Source organism: Pipistrellus kuhlii, unplaced genomic scaffold, assembly GCF_014108245.1.
Source record: "Pipistrellus kuhlii isolate mPipKuh1 unplaced genomic scaffold, mPipKuh1.p scaffold_m20_p_17, whole genome shotgun sequence".
NCBI classification, from domain to species: domain Eukaryota; kingdom Metazoa; phylum Chordata; class Mammalia; order Chiroptera; family Vespertilionidae; genus Pipistrellus; species Pipistrellus kuhlii.
Genome location: NW_023425482.1, coordinates 21,299,215 through 21,311,070, shown reverse-complemented (window position 1 = coordinate 21,311,070; position 11,856 = coordinate 21,299,215). Strand labels below are relative to the sequence as shown.

Below are 11,856 nucleotides of genomic sequence, written 5' to 3'. Positions count from 1 at the left end.
TCCAGCCCTCCCAGGTTGTCGGATAGATGAGATGAGAGGCTGCCTCTGAAGGGCTTTGTACTCTGAAGATATCTGCATGCTGCAGGCCAAGAGGAGGATCCTGGGAGGTGGGGTGGAGGGGAGGGAGGCCTGCTTGGACCACAGTAGTCTGCAGAGACTCCATTTGACTGGGATCAAGCTCTGAGTCCATCCCCCGATGGGGGATCCTGGCTGAGTCTCCCAGGCTCCCCCAGGCCAGCCAAAAAGCCCGCCCCATCTCTCTTGGCCCCCATCCTACAGAATCGGCCACGAGTAGAGATTATCTCCTAAAAATAGGGCCTGGGCCCCACTGAGGTTGTTTTTCTCCCTTCCCCGTGATTTACCATCATCAGCTCAGGGTGCCCAGGACAACAAGTCCTTCTCTGGCTCCCAGAGACCATGGGGATGGAGGGGTGGGGAAGCAGCATGTATCTGGGGTCAGTCAAGGGTCAGGGATTAGAGGTCAGTCTGGAGGTGTGGTCAGGGCTCAGCAGGGCACCAGGACCACGGCTTAATCTTGGACCCTCAGATAGGGTTCACCTGGGACAGAGCTGATGGAAAGGTTTCTATCTCACCCCCGGTGTCCATCTCAGGGGTTCCCCTTCTCTGACTTTCTGCAGGATCCCTGTGCCCTGACCAGCCTGTGTGTGAAGCACAAAGGTGCCCTGGGACCAGTGCTCGGGCAGAGGGACCCATCCCCACCCTCACCTGTCCTGTCCTAGCTCCATGGCTCCTTCATGATTCCCACCCAGACCCCTCCTGAGATTGAGAGACCTCTCCCCACCCCTGTGTGCAGATGACACATGCACTGGGACACGGGTGTGCTTGCACATGAGCATAAGATGTGGACGTACATGGTGCCCTCCTGTAGCAAAGATGGCATCCAGGAAGACCCAGGAATGACAGGTGCAAGGACTCCCTTCCCAGCCATCGCGGGGATGGAGTTGATGCAGCCAGTGGTCTCCGAATGCCCGTGACAATGACCCACCTTTTCAAGACCTCACTGCTGCGACTTTCCTGAGAGGGAGAGCCCCCAGGCCCTTTCTGAACAGCCGGGTGTGGGGAAGAGATAAAGGGGCAGATGGACACAGATAACACACACACACACACACACACACACACACACACACACGGACACCTGTGTCTCGTAGGGCCCATGCCCGTTCTCTGAGGTTTTATTACTGGAAAAACACGCCGCCATTCGGAGCGCTCCCACAGGCAGCCCACAAAGTCCGTGCGCAGACACGTCTGGTGACGTTGCCTCCACCCCAGGGCAGGCGAAGGGCTCCTGGTCTGACCGGGCCCCAGGGGGCTGTAGTGCTGGGCCCTCTCCCGGGAGATTCAGATGGAGTCAGAGGCCAGCCTCGCAGCCGGGACGGCCTGGACCACTCAAACCGCCGTCTTCAGGGGCACACTGTCCGCCGGCTGGTCCAGGTCCTTCTTCCTCGCCAGAGCCAAGTGGGTGAAGATGAGGGCGAGGAAGATGCCTGAGGGGCCCGAATGGGATGGATCAGCCTTCAGAAGGGGCCATGGGACTTGTCCATAGGGACTCCCGGCCATTGGTATTGGTTTCATGAGGATCAGCATTCCCCAGCCAGCATCCCTGAGGCTGGGCTGGCAGGACCCTGTGGTCCTGGTGCCTGAGGAAGCCTGGCTGCTCAGCCTGCTCGGCTCTCACCAGGCCACACCCCCCAGAGGCCACCCAGAGCTCCCCAGCCGCCAAGGTCCCTTCCTCTTCGGAACAGCTTGGGTGGGAGTCATCTGAAAGCCAATGGGTTGTTCCCATGGACCTCTGAGAGGAAAGCACACTGTAGCCCCAGCTGGTTTGGCTCAGTGGATAGAGCACTGGCCTGTGGACTGAAGGGTCCCGGGTTCGATTCCAGCCAAGGGCACGTGCCAGGGTTGGGGGCTCAATCCCCAGTAAGGGGGCATGCAGGAGGCAGCTGTTACGTGATTCTCTCTCATCATTGATGTTTCTCTCTCCATCTCCCTTCCTCTCTGAAATAAAAAATAAATATTAAATAAAAAAGGGGGGCATTGAGAGGGAGGCTTGGTCTGAAGGAATTAAGCTAAAAAGACCCGGGCTGGGCCACAGCCCGGCTGTGTAACCTCGGACAAGCTACTTAACTTCTCTGAGCCTCATAGACTTTATCTGGGGAATGGGGAGATGCCAGGATCTACCTCACAGAGCTGTGGGAATGATTCAATGGGACAACGCTATGCTTGGCAAAGGGCCAGACACACAGTCACTGTGTAATAATATAGCAGTAAATGCTGTTATCAACGATGACGGGGCGAGGTGATAACGGGAGGCAAAAGCATGATGACTAGGAGAGTTGGGGGGATTTCTCCAGCGGGCAGAGCACCAGGGGGACACAGACACTGCTTATCCGGAGGCTGTGGCTCCAGCTATCCATCACCACCACCCCCTCTGCCATTACCTATTGCTAACAGGGTGCCCCCGAGGATGCCCACTGCCGACAGCTTCGTGGGCATGCCCTGCATGCGGCCCACCTTGCGCATGCACTGCCCCTCCACGTTGCACCGGCACACAATCACTGCAGGCGGGCAAGAGAGGAGAGCGTTAAAAGTGCTGGGTGGTAGTGGGGTCTCCGCAGCTGTTTGGAGCTCCCCACCTGGCCCAGCTGGCTGGTGTGTGTGTGTTTGTGGACATGCATGTATTTGTGCGTGGGGAGCGTGCCTGCTCCTCTGTGCGGGTGCCTGCATGCGGGAGTCTGTACGCCCAGCCACAGATGAGCTGGTGTGCTCAGGCACATGCTGCCCAGGTGAGCACGCAAACACGTGTACCCAGCCTCCCCCCCCCCCCCCCCCCCCCCACCCCCTCCCGCCTCCAGGAGTTCCCTCCGGAACTGCAGCTCCACCAGAGCCCTGGCCTCACCTCGGACCAGAAGCTGCCACATCCGGTCATTGTGGCTGACAACCACGGGGATAGAGTATTCACGTGGCTCCACCCAGTGCAGGGCCAAGGTGAGGTAGGCATGGGAACCTGTTGGAACCATAAACAGGGATCAGAATCACTGGCCCGTCCAGGCCCTCCGGGGGCCGCTGCCCCAAAGCCCCGCCCCAGCCCCACCAAGGAAGGGCATCTCACTTCAAGCGTCACCCCCTCCCTGCCTGGGCCCCGCTCCCCCCACCCCCACCCCCTCCACACACCGTTGAGAGGCTGGATGCGCCAGTCCCGCTGCACCGTGGGGTTGGGACCAAGGGCAAAATGGTAGGGACCGTGCCCATCAGCCAGGTCCGCGTCCTCCCTGGCTCCGCTGACAACCACTCCATGGTTCTTGCGGGGTGTACAGAGGTGGCGGGTGGGCACCAGGGGCAGCGTTGGGGCGGAAGCAGACGGGGCCTTCAGGAAGTGGATCACGAGGCTCACCACGGCCCTCCGTGTCGGCTCATCTGCAGAGGAGGCGGTGATGGCCGGGCTGGCCCGGGCTCGAGTCCGGAGTCCCCATCAGACTCACCCTGTTGATTCCCCCGCCACCGTCCGTCCCTCCATTCCATCCCCTCCTCTCCATCCCCATCATCATCCTCCCACACCGGTCTCTTCCTCACAAGGTACTTCACTCGAGTCACTATCCGAACAGCCGCCACGCCTTGCTTTCTGTGCTTTTCTGGATGCCAGGCTTGTGCTCGCTGCCCCACTCACCGCCAGCCCCACGGCTGGTGCCAGGGCCCAGCAACGTCACTCAGAGCCCGCCACACCTGGCCTCAGCTTCTCTGCCCCAGGAGAGCTCCCCTGTCCTCTTTCCATCCGCCCAGCCCCTCCCTCTGCTCCCAGCCTGCGTCTGAAGCCAGTATGCCTGAGAAGCCCTGGTTGGGGGGGGGGGGGGGGCGGATAGCAAGAGGGTGGTGTGAGAGGGGGGCAGAGGCCACGCATTCTCAGAGAGGGACGCTGGACCCAGCCCCTCCTCCCTCCCACCTGCCTGGGGCAGAGTATATGCCAGCAAGCACCCCGGGGGGCCAGTTCTGTCCTACCTATCCACCTGTTGGTCTGAGGCTCATATCCCTCCCAGAGGCCCCATCCCTGCCTGTGCGTACCTGCATCCTGGGCCTCCACGAGCACCGTGTACATGTCCCCGGGCCGGGCGCCCTGCAAGGGCCGGGCCGTGTGCACCTCCCCGGAGCCCTCCTTGATGCAGAGCCAGCCCTCTGAGTCGTTGACCAGGGAGAACCTGAGGCCCAGAGAAGACGGGGGTTGGGGGGAGGCCCTGGGATCATAGATGGGGGATCTTGCTGAGAGACCTCCAGGGCCGTGTGGCCTGTTCAAGTTCCATACCCTCTCTGTGACTTGGGGGTGGCAGCAGTTCCCTGGGGTACCTCGTCTCTCCAGCTTCAGGGACTTATTGGGGGGCAGGGCTTGAACCACAGGTATTGTTGGTAGGAGAGGGACTCTCAGAGCCTGAGGGGTACCTAACTCAACACTGCCAGTCCCAGGTTCGCCATGAAGGGACCAGGATTGGGCAGCAGACTCGACAAGAATGCTGGAGGAGGCCCAGTCCGGCAGCGGGAGGAGGCACCGTCTGAGCTCTCATGGGGTCCAAATAACCCCCCCCCCCACTTCGTGTCCTGTCCAGCTCATCCAGCCCTGATCCTCCCCAAGGAGACACCACCTGGGCATTAGCCAGGTCTGAGGAGTTTTTGTCTTTTATTTTTTTAATATATTTTATTGATTTTTTACAGAGAGGTAGAAAGAGGGATAGAGAGTTAGAAACATCGATGAGAGAGAATCATCGATCAGCTGCCTCCTGCACACGCCCCACTGGGGATGTGCCCCGCAACCAAAGTACATGCCCTTGACTGGAATCGAACCTGGGACCTTTCAGTCCGCAGGCTGACGCTCTATCCACTGAGCCAAACCAGTTTTGGCAGGTCTGAGGAGTTTTGAGTTGCCTCTGAAGCCCTGGGGAGCAGGGGGAGGGGAGCTCCAGCCCAAGGGAGGGGCTGGGCTTCTGACTCACCTGAGGGGACTGCTCATGGGGTCTGAGGGCCGGAGGGTCAGCAGGAGGGAGCCGGCCGGGGTGCTGACTGGGACGCTGGCCTCGTAGCTCTCCCGGTTGAACTTGGGGAGCGGCACCACCTTCTCCACCAGCACTGTCACCGTGGCTGTGGCTCCAGGGCCTGGGCCCGGCCCCACCAGTTCCGCCTCGCTCCGCACCACCACCACCAGCTGGTAACTCGGAGCCGTCTCATAGCTGAGGTTCTGGAACCAGCGGGGCCTGGGTCACTGTGTGGGCTGGGGTGGGGCTCACATATGCATGCATATGCGTAGGTGTGTGCCCTTTCCCGACCCCAAGCCCTTCACCTTGAGAAGGAGTAGTCGGACATGGCCAGAATCGGGCTCCCATTTCAGGCCGAAGGTCTCGTGCACATTCCCTGCCTCAATGGCAAAGTCCATGCGGCGGAAGGCAGGCTCAAGGTCGCCATCGGTAGCCATGAGTGTGGCCACCAGAGTCCCAGGCTCTGTGTCCTCAGGGAGGCTGATGGGCTCCATCTGGAGACATTTGGTTTTTTTTGTTTGTTTGTTTGTTTGTTTTTTTAAAATATATTTTATTGATTTTTTACAGAGAGGAAGAGAGAGGGATAGAGAGTTAGAAACATCGATGAGAGAGTCATTGATCAGCTGCCTCCTGCACACCCTCTACTGGGGATGTGCACGCAACCAAGGTACATGCCCTTGACCGGAATCGAACCCGGGACCTTTCAGTCCGCAGGCCAATGCTCTATCCACTGAGCCAAACTGGTTTCGGCCAATCTGGAGACATTTGGATGGGCCGTGAGTCCCCCCATCAGCACCTCCCCAAAGTCTCCTCCCCTGCCCCTGCTCACCTGGGATGCGGTGAACTCTGGAGCATGGTCATTGACGTCCGTGATGGTGACCGTGACCTCACATGTGCTGCTGAGACCTGAGGCAGGGGAGGGCATGTTGGGGAGGCCAGGATAGGAACAAAGGGGGGCAGGGAGCCTGGGTCATCATCGGGGTCACTGTCAGAGCACTTACCGCCCTCTGCTCCTCCTAGGTCAACAGCTAGTACCTGAAGAGGGATGTCCTGGCCAGCACGGAGCGGGAGAGCTCCGAGCGTCACACTGCCTGAGGTAGAGTCTAGCTCGAAGGCTCTGCCCTCTGTTCCCTCCTCAGGCTCAGGGCTCAGCAGCCGATACACAACATGGGAATTGGGGGAACCAGGGGCATCCAGGTCCTCTGCCAGCACCGTTGTCACCTTGGTGCCTGCAAAGACAGCACCCACATGGGTGGGACCAGGGCCCAGCCTGGAGGCCTCACGTCACCCATTCCTCTTATTTATTTATTACATTATTATCTGTGTACATATCTTACCATTGCCCTTCCCCCCTCCCAGACATGCCCTCCCTCCCCAGGGTTTTGTGTCCATCGATTGTACTTATACGCATGTATACAAGTCCTTCGGTTGATCTCTTATCTCCCCCAGATCTCCCTCCCCTCCCTGCTGTAATTTGACGGTCTGCTTGTTGCTTTGACTGTCTCTATATCTATCTTTTGGTTCATCAGTTTATAATGTTCTTTATTATCCATAAACCCATTCCTCTTTTGTGCTGGACTGAACCTGAGCTCGTGAGTATGTGTGTGTGTGTGTGTGTGTGTGTGTGTGGTGGAGGTCATTGAGGCTGGCCCCATCCCAAAGAAGAGCATGATGGGATGGTTCATAGATACTTCACCCCTCCTCCAGCCCCCAACAAGGCCTATACCCACCTGCGGGACTGAGCTCAGGGATGCTGATTGGGGGGCCACGTGGGGGGCAAACAGGCGCATTGTCGTTCTCATCCATCACCACCACCTGCAGCTTCAGAGGTTCCGTGTAGTCCTCTCCGTGGGTATTCTGAGCCCGCACCTGGAGCAGGTACTAAGTGGGCAGTTGGGGGGGGGTGGGGGCTTCAGTTGAAAGCTAAGGGCAGCTCCAGCCCGGGTCTGGGTTTCCTTCTGGTGGCCAGCCCCAGCTCTCCTTGGTGCTCTCTCACTGCCTCAGTGCCTGTGTGTGCGGGGGGTGGGGAGAGACACCCCCAGAAGCCAACCAGACAATGACCAAGCACCCTTTAGCCTGCCCTGCTGGCTTCCCCCTCACCTCACCTCACCTCACCTCAGCCTGGGATTCTCGGTCCAGCTCCATGGTCACGTAGAGTTTCCCTTTTGTATCCACATCGAAGGGTCCAGGGGGCTGGCTCTCCAGGTAATAATGGACATTCTCACCACTCCAGTGTACCTGGGAGGGGGACACAGCATGAGGGCACCCCAGGGTGAGAGGCAGGAACAGCGTGAGCTGGCCCTTATTTTCCAATCATTCCTGTGTGACCCGATTCCTGTGTGATCCAAGGCAAGTTGCTGTCATCCCTGAATCCAGGTAGGGCACTTCCGTTTGGGGCACTTGTGGTTGTTGCAGTCCCATGGTGGCTTTGCCCTGGCCCAAAGTGCCTGAATGACCTGGTTGTTTGACTCTCTTGCCTCAGGCAGTGCCTGACCCTAGGGCATTCCTCGAGGAGGCCTGAGACATTCCTGGCCTGAGTGACAATCCCCAGGGCAGTAAGGCACAGCAGGGGGGTGGTGGCAGCTGTTCTCCCTGAGGCAAGCTCAGGACATCCCAGCACAGAGCCACACCTGCCAGAGGGTCCCAGGGCCTTGAATGAGAACTGATGGGGATAGTGGAGGGAAGAGCACAGGTAGGAGAGGATGTGGGGTCAAGCTGGGCCCCCGATCCACCCCCAAAATCTCCATGGGGCTCAGGTCCAGCTGCACCATCCATGGGGCTACTTCAGCCACTGAAGACCATGTACTCACCTGGGAAATAGGATGTGGGTACGGAACTTTGAGGTTTTCTGCCAGGTGGATAGGATCTAGGGGCAGCCAGGTGCTCTCTACTACGGAGATATTTACAGTAGCTGTGGCCTGGTGACCTGAGGCCTGGTCACCCATATCCTTGACCTGTACCAACAGCTGGTAGGATCCCTCTGGAGCCTGGTCTAGACTGGCGCTTCCTAGAGGAGAAAGGGTGTGGTCAGCGGAGCAGGGGACTAGGGAGCAGGGATTCAGGGCATCTTCTCGGCAAGGTACCAAACCCAAAGCCAAACGTACAGCATCTGTTCAGGATACTCTCTTGACCAAGAGAAGGGAAGGATTTTGAGCACTATTGTGAGCATCCAACTAGGACCTGAAGTTTGCAAAGTCACTTCCATAATTATCCACACAATGAAAGATTGATGGGCTGGATGGGTGGATCACCAGGACAGTAGTGGGAAGAGTACATGCGTGAATGAGTAGATGAGTAGATGACCAGTTGGATGAATGGATGGGTTGACTAGGTGGGTGAATGGATTGGAGTTTGGGGAGCAGTAAGATGAATGGGGGTTTGGGTGTGTGGGTGAGTTCGTTTAGATGGATGTTTGGATAAATGGACTGCATATGCGGTTGAGTGGTAGATGAGTGAATGGGTGGCCAGGTGGGTGGGTATATGACTGGCTTTCTTCCTATCCCCCGACCATGCCTTTGGTCTGAGCTCCACAGTACAGGCCTCTCTGGCTGTCATTCTGAGCAATGTCCTAGGCTACAGCCCCTGAGGTCTCTCTTATCTTTGTCCCTCAGGCCCAGGTCTCCAGAGCGTAAGGCTGAAGCCCTCCATCCACACCATTTCTTAACTCTCCATGCCTGATCCTGCCCCCCTACATGGTTCGAGCATGGCCTTCTTGCCTTGAAACTCTCCATCTAGAATGTTCTTTCCTCCTCCTTTATTTCTCAAGCCCCGACACGTCCTTCCCCAGCTGTCCCCAAATCTCCCTCCCCATCACACCCGGCTGAGGCTCACCCTTAGGGCTGAGGGCCAGCGCCCCCAGCTGAGGCTCCAGCTGGAACATGTCTGGGAAAGGCTGAGCCGGGGCCTGGCTCAGGATGTGGAACCGGAGATCTGAGTTGGCTGTTCCCGGCTCATCCTCATCCGAAGCCTCCAGGAAGAGGAAGGGAGTGCCTGGTATGGTGGAGAGGGCAGACCCTAAGGGATGTGGAGGATGGGAGAGTCTCCCAGGCCTCCCCTTCTCTTCCTGGTCCTTCCTTCCATAGCCATCATCATCTCAGGACATCACAGCTTTTCACCCCACTTCACAGGTGAGCAAACTGAGGCCAAGGTAGATGGGACTCACCTGAGGACCATCCGTGTGACAGAGGGGTGGGTACAGGATGGGACAGAAATGGGAGAAGTGCGCTTGGACCGTGGCTGCCCAGTTTGTACGCTGCCTCTGACCATCTCTTTACCCTCTGCTCTCCCATCAACGCTCACCTGACTTTGCCGTGAGCTGGCTGCCCTGACCACTCACTCACCAGGCCTGGTGCCCTGGCTCAGCTGGACGCTGTAGATGGCCTGGGAGAAACGGGGCACCTGGTCATTTTCATCCTTCACATGCACAAGCACAAGCTGTGGGCCCCACAAGACACGTCCATCCTCAGTCTCCAGGGTAACCTGCAGGGAGGAGGGTAGTTAGTGCCCCGCCCTACTTTCGCTGCTCGCCCCCCCTACGCCTGACCCAGCCCTACCTGTAGCTGGTACTCCGACTGTTCCTCTCGGTCCAGGGCTCTGGTCACCTGCAGGAAGCTGGTCTCGGCATCCACAGCAAAGGGGCTCCCAGCTGCCGTGCCTGAGTTTCCTAACAGCACGATCTGGCCCTCAGTCTCCCCACGGGGTAGTGGCAGCTGGTGAGGGGGAACAGAGGTGAAGGGGGTGGAGGCCAGGCCTGGGGGATGCTCCCTCACCCAATGGCCCCATTGTATAGGTGGGAAGACTGAGGCCACACAGCCAGGAACAGGACTGAGATTCACTCCTGTACCTGATGCTCCCTGATACTCCCTGCCCTTCTTTCTAAAGCCTGAAACTCATCTTCCAATACTTCATTCTTTTTAATATATATATATATATATATATATATATATATATATATATATATATATTATTAACTTTTTTACAGATAGGAAGGGAAAGGGATAGTTAGAAACATCCATGAGAGAGAAACATCGATCAGTTGCCTCCTGCACACCCCCTATCGGAGATGTGCCCACAACCAAGGTATATGTCCTTGACCGGAATCGAACCTGGGACCCTTCAGTCCACAGGCTGACGCTCTATCAACTGAGCTAAACCAGTTTCGGCCCAATACTTCATTCTTTAACTTAAAGATCTACTTTCTCCTGGAATTAAAATCTTGCTAGTCATACATGCTCTATTGCATATTCTCCAGGGAACCCAGTTTAAAAGTAAGCCAGAGCAGGAAGGGAAAGGAGTACTGGAGGAAGGGAAGCAAGCGGGGTTTGGGGGAGGGCAGCCATCGTGGTCAGGCACACCTTGGCCAAGCTCACCTTGGTCAGGTACAGGGGGAAATTTCCGCCATAGTTTTCTGGGACTTCCACACGCAGCTCTGCAGGCTGGGCCTCGGGGAGAGCCTGTGGGAGGATTCTCACCTTGTCACCAGGCTCTGTCTTCCTGCCATGGCCCTGGGGACCTAATAGGGACGGGGAATTTCTGCCTCTTCCCTGGACCTGGCCATACCCACCCTCACGATCCCGATAGCTAGCTCTGACCCCCTGCCCCCAACTACTACCATCGGTGGCAGGTGTAACTGGTCCAGATGGAGTGCGGAGCAAGGGTGCCCACCCCAAAGCCAGGATCGGAAGGAAGGGAGCAGGGCTCAGCTCACCTGGGGGATGAACAGCCAAAGCAGCCACAGCCAGGCAGGGACCATGGTCAGGACGGGCCTGAGGGACGCGGCAGTGAGGATCCAGCCCAGATGGGTGGGCAGGAGGCCCCTCCCGCCCCTTTCCCCTAGCAAGTATTCCTCCCATCATCCCCACTCAGCTCCAGGCCGTGGCTTCCCCAAGGGCCATGGGTTGTGACTGTCTCTCCTTCAGCTGAACCTCCTCCTAGCTGATCACCGTGGGGCAAGCAGGCAGGCCTCCTCCTGGCCCCTGTCTTTCCATGCTGTACCAGCCACTCTCAAAGCTGCCCTCCCCGGCCCATCCACGTGAACACTGCCACCACCCGCGTCCCCTGCCTCAGCTTATTTCAAATACATCGACAGAGGGACAGACTGGCCTCCTCTTCCTCCCTTAGAAGGGCCCGTGGCTCCCCGTTGCTGGCAGAGTAGTGTCCAGACACTCAGTCAGACACACCAAGGCCCCCCAGGCCCAGCTGCCCTGCCCCACAGGAACCATGGGACTTTCATCTCCAGACCTTTGTCTCCTTCCCGCCTTAGCCTCCCACATCGCAGACCCCAGAGTGGCAATTTCCCAGCAGCCCTGAAAAATCACACACGTTTGGAAAGACCCTGATGCCAGCAATTGCCTCATGTTGCAGGCAAGGCCTGAAGGACAGGGCCTGGCCAAGGTCACAGAGGATTAATGAACCACAGGAGAATTCCTCCTGGAACAGAGAGAGGACTCTTGGTTCAGGGTCTCCGGGACCATTCTTCCTTCCACTGCCATCATGCACACTCCGAGTCCCCTCGGGGGAGGAACCCTGCCCTCCTCTTGGCATTTCCCAGCACTCCGCGTGGCTCTGGGCACACGGAGCGCGGACAACCACGCCGGTCTCCCCTGGATGGCGGGAGGACAAGGCAGTGTTTCTCCCCCGCACCCCAACCCCACCTCTGCCCTGCCCACCCCCACCCCCAGCGCCCAGGCCTTTCACCTGCTGGTGCCCAAAGCTGGCTCCCTGGGTCCAGCTGCCAGGTGAGCAGGTTTTCCTCCAAGGAGTGCAGGCTGGACCTGGCTGGGTGGAGCAGGGCAGGGCAGACACTTGAGCAGGCAGGGCG

General features: G+C 58.2%; 1 protein-coding gene across 2 annotated transcripts; it reads right to left on the bottom strand.

The window, feature by feature from the left end:
- Window positions 1-1,159: 1,159 nt before the first annotated feature.
- Window positions 1,160-11,832, bottom strand: CDH16 (cadherin 16). 2 transcript variants are annotated; one of them, XM_045582814.1, is made up of 18 exons: window positions 11,736-11,832; window positions 10,744-10,808; window positions 10,406-10,489; window positions 9,590-9,745; window positions 9,377-9,515; window positions 8,868-9,026; window positions 7,847-8,043; window positions 7,152-7,274; window positions 6,767-6,917; window positions 6,038-6,265; window positions 5,866-5,942; window positions 5,342-5,530; window positions 4,998-5,239; window positions 4,078-4,211; window positions 3,193-3,435; window positions 2,918-3,025; window positions 2,460-2,576; window positions 1,160-1,505 (listed from the first exon to the last, which is right to left on the bottom strand). In XM_045582814.1, the coding sequence occupies exons 2-18, from the start codon at window positions 10,786-10,788 to the stop codon at window positions 1,408-1,410; spliced, it is 2,490 nt and encodes an 829-aa protein (XP_045438770.1). In that variant the 5' UTR covers window positions 10,789-10,808; window positions 11,736-11,832; the 3' UTR covers window positions 1,160-1,407. The 2 variants fall into 2 exon arrangements, with proteins under 2 accessions (XP_045438770.1, XP_036296119.1); XM_036440226.2 differs by having other exon boundaries at window positions 10,744-10,801; window positions 11,733-11,829.
- Between the last annotated feature and the right edge of the window lie 24 nt (window positions 11,833-11,856).

Excerpts from the sequence above, each read along its gene's own strand:
- CDH16 (XM_045582814.1), bottom strand. The coding sequence starts at position 10,788 with ATGGTCCCTGCCTGGCTGTGGCTGCTTTGGCTGTTCATCCCCCAG. Across the intron at positions 9,027-9,376 it reads GAGCCAGGGCACCAGGCCTG|GCACTCCCTTCCTCTTCCTG; the intron begins GTGAGTGAGTGG and ends CCACCATACCAG. Across the intron at positions 5,943-6,037 it reads CCTAGGAGGAGCAGAGGGCG|GTCTCAGCAGCACATGTGAG; the intron begins GTAAGTGCTCTG and ends CCCCTGCCTCAG.